Below are 18,441 nucleotides of genomic sequence, written 5' to 3'. Positions count from 1 at the left end.
TGAAAAGAGAACTCGAGCTCTAGTTATAACTTATAACCGTCAACTGAGATAAAAGCAAGTATTTTGTAGAAATAAATTAATGAGGTCAAACTCAAGCTCATAGATGTTAATCAGTAAACTGTCAGCAACAATGGATCAATATTCCAATTCTGCAGGTGTTCTAGAAGAAGGCATATGGAACCAATCTGACCAGGTGATGATGAGATAAAATAAATGGGGCACTTCCGGTAAGCATAGAGATACAAAAATAGGAAGCTAGCAAATGCATTGTCCCTTTCATTACAAGCACTTCTTAAATAGTAGCAAAACGAAACGTAATCATCATCCGACATTAGGAATCTAAGCTTGTCCACCAATTTTCCCTAAGAGCAAGTCCACCGCTCTTGGATTGCCCGGGCAAAAAGAAGGAATGTTGATGTGGCTGCCTGGCTATGCAGAAAAATGGTTTCCACCGGCCCAAGCTTGACTGGGCAAGTCTTGCCCTTCCATGCCCAAAGCCATAAAAACGGGCAAGCCCGTGACTAAAGTCTTGCCCAAAGGCATCCGGCTGCCAGCTGAAGGAAGAGAGGAACGTGGGTGACGTCAGTGGGGTCAGCACCTTATCAAATGCGTTAATGGCCCAGAGTGGAGGACACGGCCCAATAGAAATGCGCCATGTGGCCAACAATCAGACTGCATTGCTATTTTGTCGCGTAGCGACAGTGAGTGGGCTCAGGGGACAGGTGGCATCGGGCCGTTGGCTTGTTCAGAAAATTTGAAACCAACGGTCTTTTAATCTGGGCCGTTGGTTTCAATTAATGTTTACAATCCGACGGTGGATGAATTAATATGTATATATGAACAGTAAAAGAACAGTAAATTTAAATAGTGAAACCCACGATGAACAGTGAATTATGTGAACAGTATTGTGAACAGTGAACAGTATTGACCGGGCAAGAAAAACAACGGGTGCAAACTCATATCCAGTTGCAATGAATAGTAGCTTAACCGGTCGAATTTTTGACTTCTCGAATATGTCTTTTAACTTCTCGACTATACCTTTTTTTGACTACGGGTGCACTTGCTCTAACAAATATATATGCTCCGTAAGTAGAAACGAAGATCTCCACAAAGAAGGGAAATTGCATCCATACAAATGAGGTGATTGGAACACTGGAAAGTAATATAGTTGGGATAATGACCCATGATTTTCCCTGAAGCATAATGTAAAGGGCAGCAGAAAAAGTAATCATCATGGTGGCGATGGAGAGAAAAAGGGTGAAAAGGCCCAATATCATTTTGGTCGGTAGAGATTTTAGGAAGTCGTCTTCTTTATAACGTGATGTGAGAATTCCCAAAAATATCATTACCGAAGTTGTAGAAGAAAATAAGGATATAGCATCTGAGATGATAAAAATCAAGAATGCCTTCGCTTTTAAGAACATGGGAGCACCTGTATCTTGATTATTTCCACCGGGAACTGTGAATGCTGCAGCAAACATCAAAGTGACAACAAGAGCACCTACAACCGTACAAGAAGTTGCAGTTTCTTTCATTCACTTTTCTCCCTCCTTCATCAATTCTGTGTGGTATTTGGTAAATACCGTACGTGGCGGTGCTTGATCAGTATGATTGATTTCTTCAAGCGAGTCAGGCTCTAAACAAGATTCCACCTCCTGCATTTCATCCCATGCATAATAAAATTAGAACTTAGAGATTTAATTTTCTATTCCTAAAACATAGACCACAGGTTGTACTCATGAGTCATGAGAGAAAAGTTATGATTTCCTCTGTTTTTTTTTTATTTTTTATTATTTTTTATGAGTTCCTTTGGAACAAAATGGGTAATTAAACTAATTTACAAAGATAAACACTAACCTTGAACCATTGTCGTTCTCTTTGCAACTGTAAAGCTGCACCTCGTATATTGTCCACTCTAGTTTGGGCAAATGATGAAAAAGTTCCCACTATATGTAGCGTATTATTGTCAAACTTATCCCTCCTACGAAATGTCTCAGTTCTGTGGTAGGGGCCAAAATAAAAATATAAAGGCTTTTCTTGACGACAATGAGCCGCAAATTGAAACACGGTCATGTCTTGTTCATTAGTTATCTGATAGATTTTTAGATTTGCTTCACCCATTTTAGTAATGAGCTCAATTTTTCCTTGTTCTACTGCTCGGAAGATGGCTGATCGCAGAAGGATATCATCTTGCATTTGTGTAACATCTCTAGTTCCAATCACTTTACACATGCAAAGTAAAAATTCATGAATTCGGGTATGTATCAATTTCATACGATGTATGCGATTGATTCCTACGTTGACCATGAAAACAATATAAAGTTAACAACGTATATTTAAACAAATTGATAACTAACAAAATAAATTACGTATGTGAACCTAGCATACCCAAAAGTCCTCCGAATAATTGTCTGAATAAACTGGTAATTGCAATATAATTATTTGAGGAACAAAATTATGAATAGGATTAACGACTCAAGTAAAAGATAGGAGGAGCACATGTTGTTGTAGTCATTATGAATTAGGTAAACATACCTGAGCGAATGAGACGCTTTTGATTCGATTCACCATTTTCTGGATCATAAACATTTATACTACTAATATCGGTTATTGTTGGAGTAGGTCGTATGACGATATCTGTATCAAGATATGTGAGATCAAAAAAATTTATGGTACCTTAGATGAATAGAGGACAAAAGCCTAATATGAGGAGAAAAGAGGGGGGCAGAATAATTACAGTTATAAATCCATTGTTCCAAGAAGTTAAGTCTGCTTTCGCTTAAAAATAAATGTTCCCATTTCATGCTCTCAGCCAATCTATTCAAGGGATATTTTCCAGATAAGTTTTTAGTAATAGCCAAAATTGGGTAGTGTTGTATTAAATCCCAAGAAATATCTGAAAAAAAAAAAGAATATAAATATTACGTGGAAAAAGATTTAAGCCAACAAATGTGCACTTTTACGTGATCAGTAATATACCCAAAAAAAATTGTTGGAGAAAAGCTACCAGACTAATTGCTAGAGAGATATAATTAGTAATATATTTGTGACGGAAAGTCTTACTTACCAAATTGTTTATATATAAAACCTTGAGAAATAATTTCAGCTGCTTGGTGAGCATTGAGAGTTTCGCGTGGAGTGACAGAATACAGATACTTAACCAAGGAATCGTCACACTGGAACAAAAACTGGTGTTTGGTACGGGTGGATCTGTTTTGATGAGCCCTGACAAGTGGAATCATTTTGGTGGAAGGATCAATAATGCTAAGTAATTTCTTCTTCTTTTCAACCATGCATTTAACAACATCCTCCATTTCAAATGGATGTACAAAGTCAAAAGCATAGCAAATAGCTGTACGACCAGAAGGGTCCAATATTTCTTCCAAGTCTTTCTCTGTCATTAAGTTCACCAACTCTGCTATAATATCCACGCGTTACACTCCGAGATTGCGAAGTGAAGAGCCGGAAGGTCGGATGATGGATGTCTTAGTTCTCTTATTGGGTGAGGATTTTGTTTAAGAAACTCCAGTGCATCAGCTGTGCTTTCACGCTCCACACAATGGAAGAAATGTTGATAGGTGTTGTGATCATGATCATTGGTGGCGGAATTGGCATTGCTGCTGTGTCCTGCCAAAAGTTTTTATAATTTTTTCTATTAACATATTTTTCCATATGTCATCAAAAAAGCATATTTTTCCATATGTACAATATTATTATATACTGCTTCTTTGTTTTATTAAAAAAAATTCCTTCAAATTTCTCTATTTCTTTTAGCGAGAGTAGTTAAAATTGCATCTTCAACTTAGTTAATTTTAATATTATATTATTTTTTATATGAAAATAAAAGAAACTTAGATATACTAAAAAGCAATTTTTTTTTTTAAAATTTAGCACAAATATTTGAAGACAAGTGGAAATTGTTTTTATTTTTTCTTTTAAGCTTTTAGTTTAGATGTTAAAGAAAATTTTTTTTTTTTTTTTTTTTAAATTCTAGACAACATTGTAATATAGGAAGGCTGCTTAAGTTGAAATTAAGTATAAACTTATTCTAAAAAAAAAAAAATAAGTAGAAGCTTGAGAAGGAAATGAAATTAAGTATACATGACAACAATGCAATTTTTTTTTTTTTTTAATTTCAAGATAGTAGTGCAAACATAGCTTTTTTCTTTCAAATATATGAATTTGTAAAGAAATAACTAATAGCATAAAGCGGGGGAAGTAATGTTTAAGAGGGTCGATGGAGATGATACCTTCAACTAGCGGTTCATTAAGGTCTTTTAGTTGTAGACTTGTAGCTCACCATCCATTGGGGACTCATGGTCAGATCTCACATCTAAACAATAAGCGGAAAAGGATAAATTTCTATCAAATTTATAAATGAATCAAGAAAAATGAAAATCCGGTATCCGCTAATGTACGTACGAAAAAATTTATGTTTTCCTTGGCTTCTTTAATTTCTATTTTTAGATTTACGTACCTTTCCTTTCCGGTAGTCTAGCGGGCTTCAACCTTTTTTCTAAAGTATTCCACGCAGCTTTAGCTGTGTCCATGTCCCGAATAAAAGAGAAGGTATCATCTCCGCAAGAAATATGAATAGCATGCAAAGCCTCTGCATTGTTCTTAATCCATGCCTCATCTTCTACACTAGGAGGTTCCGTGGCGGATCCGACGACCTTCCAAAGACCCTTAGCCAGCAGATAGGTTTTGACCCGAATACTCCAATCTTCATAGTTATTTGTGGTTAAAACTTTAAGGACTATAGCACTGGGGACGGCCACCGTCGCTGCCATGCCCTCGACCTGCCAAGAAAGAAACTAGATTAATGAGATGACTGATCTCCAATTCACGGAGAGAATGAAAAATAGAACCAAAATCATGCATGGGGAGTATTATTTTGTAATTGCTTTTGGGTTGAATGAAATGCATCTTAATCCAAAGAATGAAACAAAAGTTTGCAGGTTTAATTGGGAAACCTTCAAAATCTAGGTTCCCAAAACTTCTGATCCTCGATTACACCCAAAACTTGTGATTTATAGATTGAGAACGATGATGCATTTTATTCTTTGCATGTTCCTATTAATACAGTCATTCGTCCTCTTATTCTTTTCTTGTTTCTTTTCAAAATCTCATCCCATTTATTCTTTTCTTGTTTCTTTTAAAATTCTCAGGCAATTCATTTTTTTTCTTCCTGAAGTGAAATTTGCACTCTGCAAATTACAAACTACACTCCCTTCATAATATTATAAATTGTTTAGAGGAGTGAAATTTGCACCCCCCATATTACAATCTGCACTCCCTTCCTAATTTTTTAATATTTTCTGATGTCCTCTTACATTTGTTTCCCATATTACCCTTCTTCTCCAACCAACTCTATTTGGCTCCAAAACCAGTTGGCGTGCAAACTGTCTCTTTTGAGCGTGTGATTGCCCAGGCGTGCCAGCACCGTGGGGTGCAGTCGTCGGGGTAGTCCCTTGACCTGACTTCTTCTTCAAGCGTTGTGGATGAGGAGAGCACCAACCTCGCCACAGGGTTCTTCTCTAGCCTTCCGAGAAAGAACTTCTTGCCTTATGGATAAGTACTTTGGTTGTGATCTCTTCGCGTTCACCGTATCGATACTTAGTGTTGTAGACTAAGCAGAGCAATCACTGGGAAGTTGTGAGAAAGCACGGGTTTTGCTAAAGCGTGACTTTAGCTTCGCTGGGTTGCGAGGGCGTTACCCTTGCTTCGCTGGTCGTATCGGTGGCAGTAGCACTGGCAGTCGGCTCGCGGGGTGACTAGGACTGGAAGCGCGGTCGCCGGGTTGATCTGGTGAGGCTGACAGTCGGCTCTTGGAGAGACTAGGACTGGCGCGCGGTCACCGGGTTTCAACGAGGTTGAAGGTTTGCTCCGGGGAGGCTTTGTAATCGCTGGGATTGATTGATTTGAGAGAGCACTTCTTTTGTCCTTGAACCCTGGTATTTATACCTAGGGCTTCGACTGCTCCTTGCTCTAGAAGGATTATTAATTGAAGTTTCCTATTCAATCTCTGCTACTTGACTCCAATAAGGTTTCGTTTTCCTTATGGATTACAGAATGGGCGAAGCTGTAACCCAAACCCAAGCAAGATTATTTTTGGGCCGCCGGTATCGGCCCGTTGTGCTAAATCCACTAAAGGATCTTGTCAAAATTACTTTTGGGCTCAAACATTGCCCCCCAGGCCCCGAAATCAGGCCCACGAAGATGTAACTGATTGAAGGTGACTAAAACAACGCGCCGGTCACTCGAAACGATGACATTACTGAAGGTCGCGTCTTTTCGTTTGCAAAACGCCTTTCTGTCGTATCGTTTCCCTCACAAAATTCCTTATTTAAACTCACGGCCGCATCAGACCCGTCACATCAGAAACCCTTTCAGTCTCTTAAACCCAGAAAAATCCATTTCCTCCGACATCTCCTTCGCAGGAACCCAGAAATGGCTCCCCCGAAGAAAATAGTCATCGATCAAGAGGAAGAACTGAACGAAAAGGTTGCCCATACTTGGAGAACTAACATCGGTACCCGTATTCATCTCCACACATCCATCCATCGGCCCTTGCTCCTTCGATTCTCCAACCACCAAACTGGATTAGGGCCAGCACCGCAGGACGCTATTCCGGCCAATGCTATCGCTCTCTATGGCCTACCCGTCCGTCGACCCATTCCAGTCCTCCGAAGGACCCCTGGAGATTTCAGTAGCTGGGGTGCCCAGAACCATCGAGCCAAAATAGGGCATTGGTCGTCCTCCATCAGCCCAGCAGAACTCTCTTGGTATTGCAAGACACAGGCGCGAGATCTGGCTCGATGGAATGCAGCAGGTATCACACACACTATCGATCTATGTTTCCATCTTCCTCGCGCCGGCAATCGTTCGCCGCTCGCTGCCTTTCTCTGTTTTTGGGATACCGCCACCAACACTTTTGACTTTAGATTCGGTCAAATGAGTATTACCCTGCTGGATATTCTCGCCATCACCGGTCTGCCCATCGATGGCGAACCCTATATGCATGGTCAATTCGATACCGTCAACTTCACCTCGACCATGGCCCAACATGGTCGCAGCGCCCATAGTGGCTCCTATCCACGATGGTTGGCGTATTACAGCCGGAAGCACAATGAGACCGGCGGAATCGCTTTCCTGGAGTACTGGCTTTGTAAATTTATCTTCTGCACTTCCTCCTGCAAGCCCACTGGTACTTGGACTCTTCTGGCGACGGCCCTCTACAACGGCCTCAATGTCGTGTTCGGGCAACCGATGTTAGAAGCTCTTTATCGTGCTTTGTATCAGGCCACGATGCACCCGTTCGAGACTAGCATGTCTGGCCCCTTTTGGATCTTGGATTTATGGATCCAAACTTACTTTCCATTCTTCCACCGCGATGATATGCTGCTGCTTCCGCCGACCGACCAACTCTTGGGTCAATGGTTCAGCAGTGAGGAAAGGTACTCATCCCCTCCTTACTCCGAATGTTTTGCCTATCTATACCTTCTGGATGAGATGCCATACTGCGATATAATACTGGATAGAAGATTCCCACCCTTACTTGAAAACGGCTTCCTTCCTGAAGCTCCTCGCTATAGTGATCGCGCGCGCTTGGCTTTTCGCCGCGCGATCTCTTGTTCAGACATCAGAATCGGTGCCGAAGAACTCAGCTACGAGCTCTACGCTCCTAACCACTTTGCTCGCCAATTCGCCCTCGTTCAATTGGTACCATTTCCTCTGTACGACGCCTGGAATTACAACACTTCTTGGCGTAGATTCGGGCCCCCTACTGGGCCTGTACCGGCACAAAGCATGCTCGCGCTGGTTGATCTTCCTGACTGGGCTCAAGTTATTGACGTTGTGGACGGGGATGAAGAAGGATACGAAGACTGGTGGGCGGAGGTTTCAGTCAATTGCTGGACTCAGCGGGATGATGAACTCTTTGCAGCCATCTTTGGAGAACTGAAAAACCCTTACCCTGCCGATGTTAAAATGCTCGCTCGCTTCTCTGAGGATACCACATGATCCCAACCGCTTCCAGCAACACAACCGGTGCAAGCTCCTCGCCAAGCTCAGGCTGGTATTGTAATCCGCGAACCCCTCTAGAGGTAAGTATCTTAGTTCTATCTTCTGTATCTTTCATTACTTTCTTTTCACTCATCCTTCGCTGTATCAGGGAAATGCGCCACGTTCTGGCACCCGCACAATCCGTGCTTCTCCGGCCGCCGACCCATCTGGCAAGCAGAAGACAGTGATCGCGGAGCCCGAAGTCGAAGACTCATCCTCCGACGACAACGATCCGCAAATAATAAGAACCCTCTATTTTCAGGATTGTGTTTCCTCTGTGAGCTAAGTCTAACCCTTTGATTCTGGCAGGTTGCAGCTGCTTTGGCTCACAAGTGCAGCCGCTCAGACCCTCACACTGACCCATGGGAAGAGGATGAACCAATCGCTGACCGACTGGTAAGAAATGGAAGACCCACAATAGAACCTACTCGCCCTCTAGTCCAATCCCCATAACTATCTTTGCTCGCAGGTTCGTCGCAGGTCCTCTGGACACGTTGGGGAAGGATCTTCAGTTGCTGGTGAAGGGACATCTGCCTCGCAGGCCCAAGCGCCTGCGGATTCCGGTAACCTTCCACCTCCTGCCAGTACTGCGAGTGATGCACAATTGGCCTCAATTTCGGTACAGGCCATCGACTACAGCTCTCCTGAATTAGAAGAAGGGACAGCTCCTTCAGACGCACCGTCTGAGGAACCAATAGACGCACAACCCCTAGCGCAGAAAGCGCCTGGCCCAATTTCTGATGAAGCAGCTCAAGAGCCTGCACCGACAGCAATCCTGCACGAGCCTTCGGCCGCTGAGGTACCCTACTTCTGAATATAATGCCTTGGTCCTTATTCTATTCTCTGTGCACTCTAATAATCATCCCTTAACCACAGAGTCCTGGTCCCGCTGAGGAAGTTGTTATCACTGCGGAAGTACCTGTCGCTGACCCTGCTGAACCAGTCAGTGAAGACATGGTGATTCAGGAGCCTGCTCCCCCCCCCCCCCCATGCTCCTGAAGTAGGAGAAGGGGTGAACGCCAAACCAGAGCCGGCAGTAGCCCCTATTATGGAGCCTCAGGAAGCCCCGACTGCTGCCGCTGTTCTAGGTCCATTGCCTGAGCCTCCTTCCAGATTGGAAAGGCTTGTTCACGTACTCAAAGTGGCCCCTCCTGGAGTTATAGATGAAGCGAGGGATGGGCTGCAACGCCTTCTGAGTCCCGAGATCCTACTACCGGGCGTGTCCGCCAGAGCTCAGGAATACTTGATGGTTCTCTACCGCGAGTGAACCATCACTGAGGCTGAGTTCACCGAGATATAAGAGCTGCTACAAAACCTTCCCGAGCGGATCAATGAAAGAGCAACAACGACTGCACAGTCCAGGCAAGCTCAGGCCCACTATCGGGGCCTCACGCACTAGACAGATGCTTCCCGCGACCTTCTGGGAGATAGGGCCATCCTTGTTAGAGATTTGCGAATTACGCAAAATCATCTTCGGGCCCAAATCCAGGAACTTCAAGCCCAATTGACAACGGTCACGACCCGACTTGAACATGAGGAACCCTTGTTAGAGCAGTCTCTAGCGGCATTCGAAGCATTGTTTCAAGAGTTAGCTCAAGCTCGCGAAGCCGCTCGTCAAGCAGAACGAGTTGCTGCCGACGCTAGTTTTCGTCTGGACGAACACCTACTCCGCTTGACCCATGCGGGCCTAAAACTTTAGGCCTCTTATATCAGGCCCTTTTGTATGAACAATATTATTACTACTAAGTTAAATAGTTAGCCCATTATGTTTGGCCCACATATTATTTCGCATTTTCGTAGTTTATCGCCTCTTTATTAACATCGAAACTGTTGAAAAGATAATCCCAATTTGGGTGGTTAACTCCTTGAAGACTGCCCCGCTCCCCACGCGGCTTCAATTCCCTTCATTTCCGAGATTCTAGCATTCAATTCCATTAATTCGCTCATTGATGGCGTTGAAAGTACTTCAACTGCCCATCATGCGGTTGAGATTACTACGACTGGCACTATAAATACCTGCAATCAGGGAGAATAGGCAACCAAGCAATCATGTCTTCAGTTTCTAAAATCTTCCTCCCCTGATCTCACCCTTAGCCCCAAATTCATAGGCTTCATGGATTAATCTCAAGACCTGGGTAGGCCTCATGGCCTAATCTCAGGTCCAGTGGCATGTCTTTGGTTTCTGGGAATCTGGCTGAACTCGTCAGTCTCAGTTAAACCGAAGAACACGCCACGTTCCTAACGCGGCAAAACCTGATTCTGAGGGGTCCCTCTTCTCAGACTGTTGGAGTGGAGCAAAAGGGAGAAAGGCGGAAGGCCATTTTGAGGCCGACCGTTCTTCTCTCGCTGTCTACCTCCGGGGCCCGATATTGAGGCTTCTATTTTTCCCCTGGAGGTAGATGTGGTTGTGGGTCGCGCTCGCTCCGGAGATCACCTCCATCCCGGAGGATAGTCAACTAGAAGGGTTGGGATGGATTATTTCCTTCCCTCTTCCTCCTGTACAAATGAGAGCAGCTGCGACTTAGATCAGAGGAGGATGTGGTGAAGAGAGGAAGAGTGCCAGTGGTACTGCCCATGTCCTCATTGCCACCACAAGATCCAGAAACTCTTAGAAGATCTGAAATCCTTATGATTCTTTAAGCCACTTTTGGCCTTGTAATTGCAAATGTAAATGTTTCAATCTGTATTGCTTTTGGCTGCAAAGCCACTTTATGAATGAATGTTTTTATAGTTAAAAATTATTGTTATAAAATAAGGCCTCATGCAGAGGCCACCATGTATATTCTTAACACACATTGTCAAGGAAAAATTACAACCAAAGTTGGAAATTATTCAAAAATAAAGCCTCAAAAGAAGGCCTGGAAATTAATCAGAAATAAGGCCTCAGAGTATATAGAGTGTTGCCCCCTTAGTGTTCGTAGGCGAAGCAAACACATGAGACGAAAACCAAAAAATAAGGCCTGAAGGTAAAGGTGGTGCGAGCCGAGGAAAACTATGATTGCCCCCCAGTCTGGGACGAAGGTTGATCCGGTGGATCTTCGAACTCCCAGACACTAGGGTAATATTTCTTCAGGAATCGCCCGTTGATGGGGTTGCGATGGATTTCGCCATCCAAATCCTTGAGGTGAAAAGCCCCGCGTTCCAAAATGCGGTGAATAACAAAGGGTCCTTCCCAGCGAGGTGTCCACTTACCGCGGCCGGTCAATTTTTCAGCAAAAGGCAAAACAGCTTTCCAAACCAGGTCGTCTTCTTTGTAACTCCGACCACTCGTCCTCTTATCGTAGGCGCGGGCAATACGCTGTTTCTCCATTATCAAATTATCCAAAGCCGCCAAGCGCTGCGCGCTTAAGTCTTCGTGTTCTTGCCACATTGCCTGGACGTAATCCTCACCGATCAAGTGATGTTGCTCCTGAACGCGTAAAGAATGAACGTTGATTTCCAGAGGGTGTCGTGGCGGTGGGATTCCTCTTGGAGGTGCGATAAGCCCAGAGTGTCTTATATAAGGTATCGTGCCACTGTCTAGGGTTTTCGACTAGCATTTTCTTTAACAGGGTAATAATGATCTTATTGCTAGCTTCCGCTTGACTGTTGGACTGAGCATAATATGGAGTACTGTGGACAAACTGGATGTCGAAATCATTGACAAGCTCCTCAACTGGACCTCCCATGAACGCTGCCCGCCGGTCTGAAACGAGCACCTCGGGGATACCAAACCTGCAGATAATGTTATGAAAAATGAACTGGCGGATGGTGGCACCAGAGGCCTCCTTCAAAGGCTCAGCTTCAACCCATTTTGAGAAGAAATCAGTAGCCACAATGATGAACTTGTGTTGGAGAGAAGAGTGGGGGTGAATCATCCCAATCAAGTCCAATGCCCAACCTCGCGCCGGCCAGGGCTTAATTATAGTCTGCATGGGAATGTTAGGAATATGCTATACTGGACCATGTGCTTGACAATCTTGGCATCCTTTGGCGAATGCAATACAGTCCTTCAAAATACTTGGCCAATAATACCCATGTCTCCTGATGAGCCATCGCATCTTGGGTCCCGCTTGATGGGCGCCTCATATTCATGTGTGTGCTTCGCCCATTAATCGTTTCGCTTCGAGGCCATGCACACATCGGAAGTCTATGCCATCCTCCCCACGTCGTCGCAGCTCGTCACCCCTCAGGAAATAATTCAAGGCAAGAAAACGAGTCTTCCTGTTAGCTGTTTGGTCTGGGTGTTTGAGGTAATTGATCAACGGAATGCGCCAATCAACGTCAATAGGCTCTAGGACAGCAATGACCGGATCATCAGGAGGGTCGGGTCGCACGAGCCAAGAAGGCAGTGTGCGGCGCTCGACTTTCAGAATGCGCTCGCGCACCCCATACTTCAGTGTAATGCCTGTAGCCAGCTGAGCGAGTTCGTTGGCCGCGAAGTTGCGTTTGCGAGGGATGTACTCCAAGCCCACGTCATCAAACTGATTTAACAACTCAATGGGGCGATTCAAATATGGGACGAGCAAACAGCTCGCACACCTGTATTTCGCTTGAAGATGATTTATCACAAGTAAGGAATCGCCGCGGACCTGAACATCTCTTACCCCCAATTCCAGTAAGACTTCTAGGCCAATAATAAGGGCCTCGTATTCAGCTTGGTTATTTGTACATTTAAACTCCAGTTGGAAAGAGTAAGAGAAACGATCGCCCACTGGGTTTTCCAGAACAATCCCTGCTCCTGCTAACGTTTCAGTTCTAGAGCCATCAAAAAACAACACCCAAGGTTGCAAGGAAACTGTGGCTTGATACCATATAGCATACTCTGGAATGCTCGCCAAATCTGGTCGGGTGGTAGTTATTGTAGCTATCTCTAACTCTCTCACCATCGGGATATCCAAGGTAGGGTGATGTGCCAGAAAGTCTGCAATGGCCTGTCCTTTGACTGCTTTCTGGGGAACGTATTGGAGCTAGAACTCAGACAGGGCCAGTACCCATTTGCCAATGCGGCCTCTCAAAATAGGTCGCGACAGCATGTACTTGACCAGGTCAGTCTGAGCGATGATGCAAGTGGTAAAAGACAACATATAGTGCCGCAACTTGCATGGTGAGAAGTACAATGTAAGACACAACTTTTTCATAGGAGTATACCTGGTTTCACAGTCTGTAAGTGTCCTATTGAGGTAGAAAATAGCATGTTCAACGCCTTTCTCGTCATCCTGGGCGAGCAGGCTGCCAATGGAAGCCTCCGCTGCCGATATATATAATTTCAAAGGGAATCCAGTCCTCGGAGGAACAAGCACTGGCGGACTCGCGAGGTAGGCCTTGATCCTGTCAAAAGCCTCTTGATGTTTAGGCTCCCATACAAACTCAGCCTGACCTTGCAGTCTCAGCAATGGGGAGAAGGGCTGGATTTTACCTGCAGAATTAGAGATGAAGTGTCGCAGAAAGTTAATCTTACCCAACAAACGCTGTAAGTCCTTCGTTCGCGGAGTAGTTGCATTGATGACTGCGCTCGCCTTATCTTCAGGGACCTCAATCCCTCTCTGATGGACAATGAAGCCCAGAAAATCTCCTGCTTGAACCCCAAAAACACATTTAGCGGGATTCATCTTGAGCTTGTGTAGTCGCATGCGCTCGAATACCTTTCTGAGATCGGCTATGTGGTCTCCTTTCTTCTGAGACTTCACAACGACGTCATCAATATAGACCTCTAAAATCTTCCCAAGTATGTTGTGGAAGATCAAGTTCATTGCTCTTTGATATGTTGCTCCGACATTTTTCAGTCCAAAAGGCATAACCACATATTCAAACACACCCGCAAAGCCAGGACAACGGAATGCGGTTTTATGTCTGTCTTCGTCTGCGACTGGAATCTGGTGATACCCTGCAGTGCCATCCATGAAGGACAATAACTCATGTCCTGCTACGGCGTCTACCAACATATCCGCGACCGGCATGGGATAGACGTCTTTAGGTGTAGCGATATTGAGGTCTCTGTAGTCTACGCAGACCCTCATCTTACCATTCTTCTTGCGAACAGGCACTATATTAGATAGCCACTGATTGTACTTGGCCATTCTGATAATGCCCGATTTGTGCATTTTTTCGACTTCCTCCTTGACAAGGACTTGGGTTTCGGAGTTCATTCTTCGTGGCTCTTGTTTCACAGGCCTCTTGTCAGGGAATGTTGGCAATTGATGGCATACGAAGTCCGGTGACAGGCCAAGCATGTCCTCATACTTCTCTGCGAAGCAGTCTTTGAACTCTAACAATAAATCAACGAGCCTCTGTTTCTCGCTAGGCTCCAAATAAGCGGTGACAGCCACTTCCATGGGCTCCTTAGCTGATCCTATATTGATCTTCTCGGTAGGGTCTCTGACCTTAGGAGGTGTATCATCCAGCTGTGCTGGGGCGAGCTGAATATCGACCTCATCTTGTTCTTCCTCAAAGAGCTCTTCATGGACGACCTCTAAGGTCGCGACCCGCTCGTAGGCCTCTTTTTCCACTAAGTACGATGATAATCTTTCATATAGCGAGTGGAAGACCTCTATTCCTCCCTCTGGAAGGTTGTAATCCATTAATCGTTTAAAGGTTTGGGCACAGCGTGGACAGGCCTTTCCAAGCCTTCTTTTGCGAGCGTGAGCCCCCACTGTGCCAATTCAGAGGCCGTCACCCCGATGGGGCGGCCCTTGTCATCGATGCCACTGACCTGCAATGGAGTGATAGGCTCCAAATAGTACCTGGCATCTACATAATTTGCCGAAACAGGGAATGGACGGGGATCTGCTTTAATCACTTCCGCCTTATCAGTCTTCCTGTTCCACATAACTAGTTCCTGATGGAGAGTTGACGGAACACAATAACTCCGATGGATCCAGTCTCGGCCCAGAATAGCACTGTAGGCCGCATAGCAATCGGTCACAAAGAAAGCATATACTCCCTCAGCAGGGCCAACCTTGATGCGTAAGAAAAGTAATCCCAAGGTTTTGGTTACAGTCCCTGCAAAGTTTTTGAGTGTAAGGGATGTAGACTGGATCTTCTCATTCTTGATTCCGAGCAAGTGCATGGTTCTGGTAGTGATGACAATAACAGCCGCTCCGGTGTCAACCATGATCTTGCTAACTTTGGTGCCGCTCACATCTGCTGTGATATACAAAGGTCTCATGTGTTGGACCATAGCAGGTGTTGGCTTAGTGAAACTCATGAGGAACTCTGTGTTATGAGCCTCCCCCGTCTCAAGGAGCACAACTTCTTCCACAGGTGTCGTGACTGACGACGTGATCTGCAATGGCTGCAAGCTATTTTCTCCAGCTTCAACGCAGTCCTGAGCTGCGACCGGTAGTGCATACCGCGCGGGGAGTACGAAAACCATGTTGCAGGATATATCAGTCATATCCGTCTCATTTGTGTCATCTTCCAGATTAAGCTTGGGTTCATTGACAGGGACGGTAGTGTTGAATTGCTTAGCCAAGCGATCGACTAACGACTCCTCCGTAAGGCCTTTTACCTCACACTGCTCGAGCTCTTGTACCACAGGTGTCTGCTCGGGTGAGTCTGGCTTCGGTTCTCCTTCTGCGCTTACCTTGGAGGAAGCGACCACTGCACTCTAGACTTTTTTTGGTCTCCACTGTAAATTATCAGTGGTCTTGTCCTTGCCCCCCAGTCTCTAAAAAACCGAAGATTTAGCTTCTGGTTGTTCGCGGAATAGTCTGCTCCTGACATAAGGTCACTGAGTCGGCGATTGCTCCTTTCGAGCTAGCGGAGGTGCTCTTTCTTCAGTGATCCTGCAAAAAACACTGGGTTTAGATGCCCCTGTTACTTGTTTCTGAAGACTGCAGGGAGCCATTAATGGCTTCGCGGCCAACACCTCCATTTCCTTCTGATACTGCTCAGGTGATTTGACCAATTGTGAAGGCTTGATCAGGCCCTGGTCAAGAGCCTCTAGCGCGCGCTTGGCTTTCCCAAACCTGCGCTGCAGCTTCCTTTTCCTAGTAGAGCTTATCTCCACTGCCTTCCCCTTTTCCCTGGTGTACCATTTCCCTTCCTTGATGGTATTAGTTGGAGCAGGTGGGATGTAGGGCTTGGTCAGAATATTCTTGCGCTCATTTGTGGCCTTCGCCTCCTGCTTCTGATCGCTCGCAACTGCTCTCAGTTTTCTGAATAAGTTGGAGTCCTTTGGGGATGGTGGTGACTCCATTTTCTCTTTTTCTCTTGGGCTAGAAGGCTGATAGTTCCGCGATGGTGAGGCCCACTTGATGGGCTGGAGAGAGCCAAAACGAAACATCTGCTCGACTTCCTCATGTGACACTTGGATGCCACACTCCTCTTTGCATCTCGAGCATAGGACCACGGGTGAGGCTTTTCCAGCTGGTTTAGCTTTTTGCTTAGCCGAGGTTTCATCCTCGGCAGACTTTTCAGACTTTCCTTTTCGCCCCTTTGTACTCATGTCCAAGGTTGGTTTCCTCTGGCTCTGCTCGGTCCGGTTCACATCGACCATATTGATCCCGGTGTCGGGAAAAAGGTTCAAATCTACGAGCGCTGCCGCCGTTACTGGGGCTTCCACCTGCAAACTACCATTATTAAGCCATACCTGGATCTGGTCTTTGAGCTTCACACAGTCCGCGGTATTATGATTCCACAGGTTGTGGAATTTGCAGTACTTCTTTCCCTTCAGCTGATCTGGTCAAGGAAACGGTCCAAAGTCGGTTTTCACCATTTTCGCGGCAATCATCTCGTCCAGAATCTCATGTGCCTTATTGGCATCATAGGTATATGTCGTGAACTCAGGTTTGGTGAAGGCCATCGACTTGAGCTTGACAGGCTCCTTGGAAATTTTCAGTTGCTTCAAAGCTAGATTCTTTTTTCCGGTTAACTCGTAAGCAGCGACATCATTCTCCTCTTCCTCATCGTCATCCTGAACCACTTCCTCAATGTGGTGATGGTAGTAAGGATCATAGGTAGCTGGCTGGTAGTTCAGGGCCGCTACGGTGCGGTGCTTTCCTGGCACATATGTCCCTTTGGACGCATTCTTTCTGGCGTCTGTTTCTCTAAGGAGATGTTCAAAGCTGCCTACCTCCGTGATGAGTTCTCCCATTGACTGGATCATGCTGCCATGCTGCTTCTTTCGTTGACGCGGTTCCAGACCCTTGACCGCCAGTTTGACTAACTCATTCTCAGGTAGGATGACATTCAGCTTGGCTTTCTGGATTTGGAAGCGCTGAAGATAAGCCACTGTGGACTCTGTAGGTTGTTGGGCCATCTGAGTGAGAGAAGCCAAGTCGACATCAGGCTCAATGGCTCCGAAGGTTTCTTGGAAAAGCTTCTCTATTGCAGGCCAATCCGCCACTGTCCCTAGCCTAAGTTTGGAAAACCATCTGAAGGCAGCTCCCGAGAGAGAAGTGCCAAAGATCCTACACTTGAGGACATTATCATTCTGATACTGGCCGCATTGTACCCTGAACCTGGCCAGATGGGTAACCGCATTCTCGGTGTCTTCCCCTGAAAAAGTAGAAAATATGATATTTTTATAACCCCTGGGGAAGGGTGCAAGCATTATGTGCGGCGGGAAAGGTCCCTCATAGACCCCATCCACCTAGGTCCTGGGGTTCGCCAGCCTGATCATCTCCTCTACCTCTTCACGTCTCACATACTCTGGGCCCGAAGGCGGAGGAGGAGGTATCGCCACAGTATGGCGAGCAGTCTGCAAGGGTATCGCCTGGTTCAGAGCCACTGTCCCTTCTCCTGCTTGTAAGTTGTGGGTTGGAGCTGGTTGCTGAAGATTAACTGCTGGTATGGGCATCTCCTTTGTCAAGGCTGTTATCTTAATTGGGTTGCTAGCCTGGTCAATACCATAATAGCTTCCGGGCAGCTCTTGGTATACGTTTTCTACCCCGTCGCTATCATATTGAACAAAGGTGGTAGAACCAGATGTGGTTCCTACAACCCTCGATGTCTGATGCTTCTGTCTGGAGGTCTGTCCGCCTGACGGGGTGGCATTTTCTTTGTTGCCGCCGATAACCAAAGCTGGCTCTTTACTCCTTAGTTGTGTAGTAGGAACGGCTGTGGAAGGTGTAGCGGTATTACCGCTCACCTTGTCTCGCTGGTTCGGTAGCACATACTTGCTAGAACCAGATGGCTGGCCAAGGGAACCGAGGATAGCATTAGGGTCCCCTAAAGCCTTGTTCAACACTTCTCTTGCATGGTTTAACTCGGCTCTCTGCATGGCCACCTCGGTTGCGAGGTTAGCGCCATCTTTGCGAAGACCTGCCATATCTGACGCGGTCTGCTTAGTTTGGTTAGAGATAGCTTCCATGATCTCTTTTTGGCACTGATTCTGCTGGCTAGCGATACCCGCGGCATGAGCCCTTACCGCACACTCAGATTGTGCGATCTGTT

The 18,441-nt window shown here is 45.6% G+C and overlaps 2 protein-coding genes across 2 annotated transcripts in view; both read right to left on the bottom strand.

The window, feature by feature from the left end:
- Positions 1-423: 423 nt before the first annotated feature.
- Positions 424-18,441, bottom strand: part of LOC121051858 (ankyrin repeat-containing protein NPR4-like) — a 28,265-nt gene continuing 10,247 nt past the window's right edge. Inside the window, exon 2 of the mRNA XM_040515377.1 lies at positions 424-1,501. Within this exon, the coding sequence (XP_040371311.1) occupies positions 984-1,501 (518 nt within the window). The 3' untranslated portion in view covers positions 424-983. The remainder of the gene's footprint in view (positions 1,502-18,441) is intronic.
- On the bottom strand, positions 2,758-4,896 carry LOC121051859. Its single transcript, XM_040515378.1, has 3 exons — positions 4,478-4,896; positions 3,068-3,627; positions 2,758-2,896 (listed from the first exon to the last, which is right to left on the bottom strand). The coding sequence occupies exons 1-2, from the start codon at positions 4,788-4,790 to the stop codon at positions 3,419-3,421; spliced, it is 522 nt and encodes a 173-aa protein (XP_040371312.1). The 5' UTR covers positions 4,791-4,896; the 3' UTR covers positions 2,758-2,896; positions 3,068-3,418.

This window comes from Rosa chinensis, chromosome 2 (assembly GCF_002994745.2).
Source record: "Rosa chinensis cultivar Old Blush chromosome 2, RchiOBHm-V2, whole genome shotgun sequence".
Classification (NCBI taxonomy): Eukaryota; Viridiplantae; Streptophyta; class Magnoliopsida; order Rosales; family Rosaceae; genus Rosa; species Rosa chinensis.
This window is presented reverse-complemented; position numbering and strand designations above follow the sequence as displayed.

What these genes read in the sequence shown, in the direction of transcription:
- LOC121051859 (XM_040515378.1), bottom strand. Translation starts at nt 4,790, where the DNA reads ATGGCAGCGACGGTGGCCGTCCCCAGTGCTATAGTCCTTAAAGTTTTA. An exon ending in TAGACTACCGGAAAGGAAAG is followed by an intron (nt 3,628 to 4,477) that starts GTACGTAAATCT and finishes AACTTTTGGCAG; the next exon opens with GACACAGCAGCAATGCCAAT.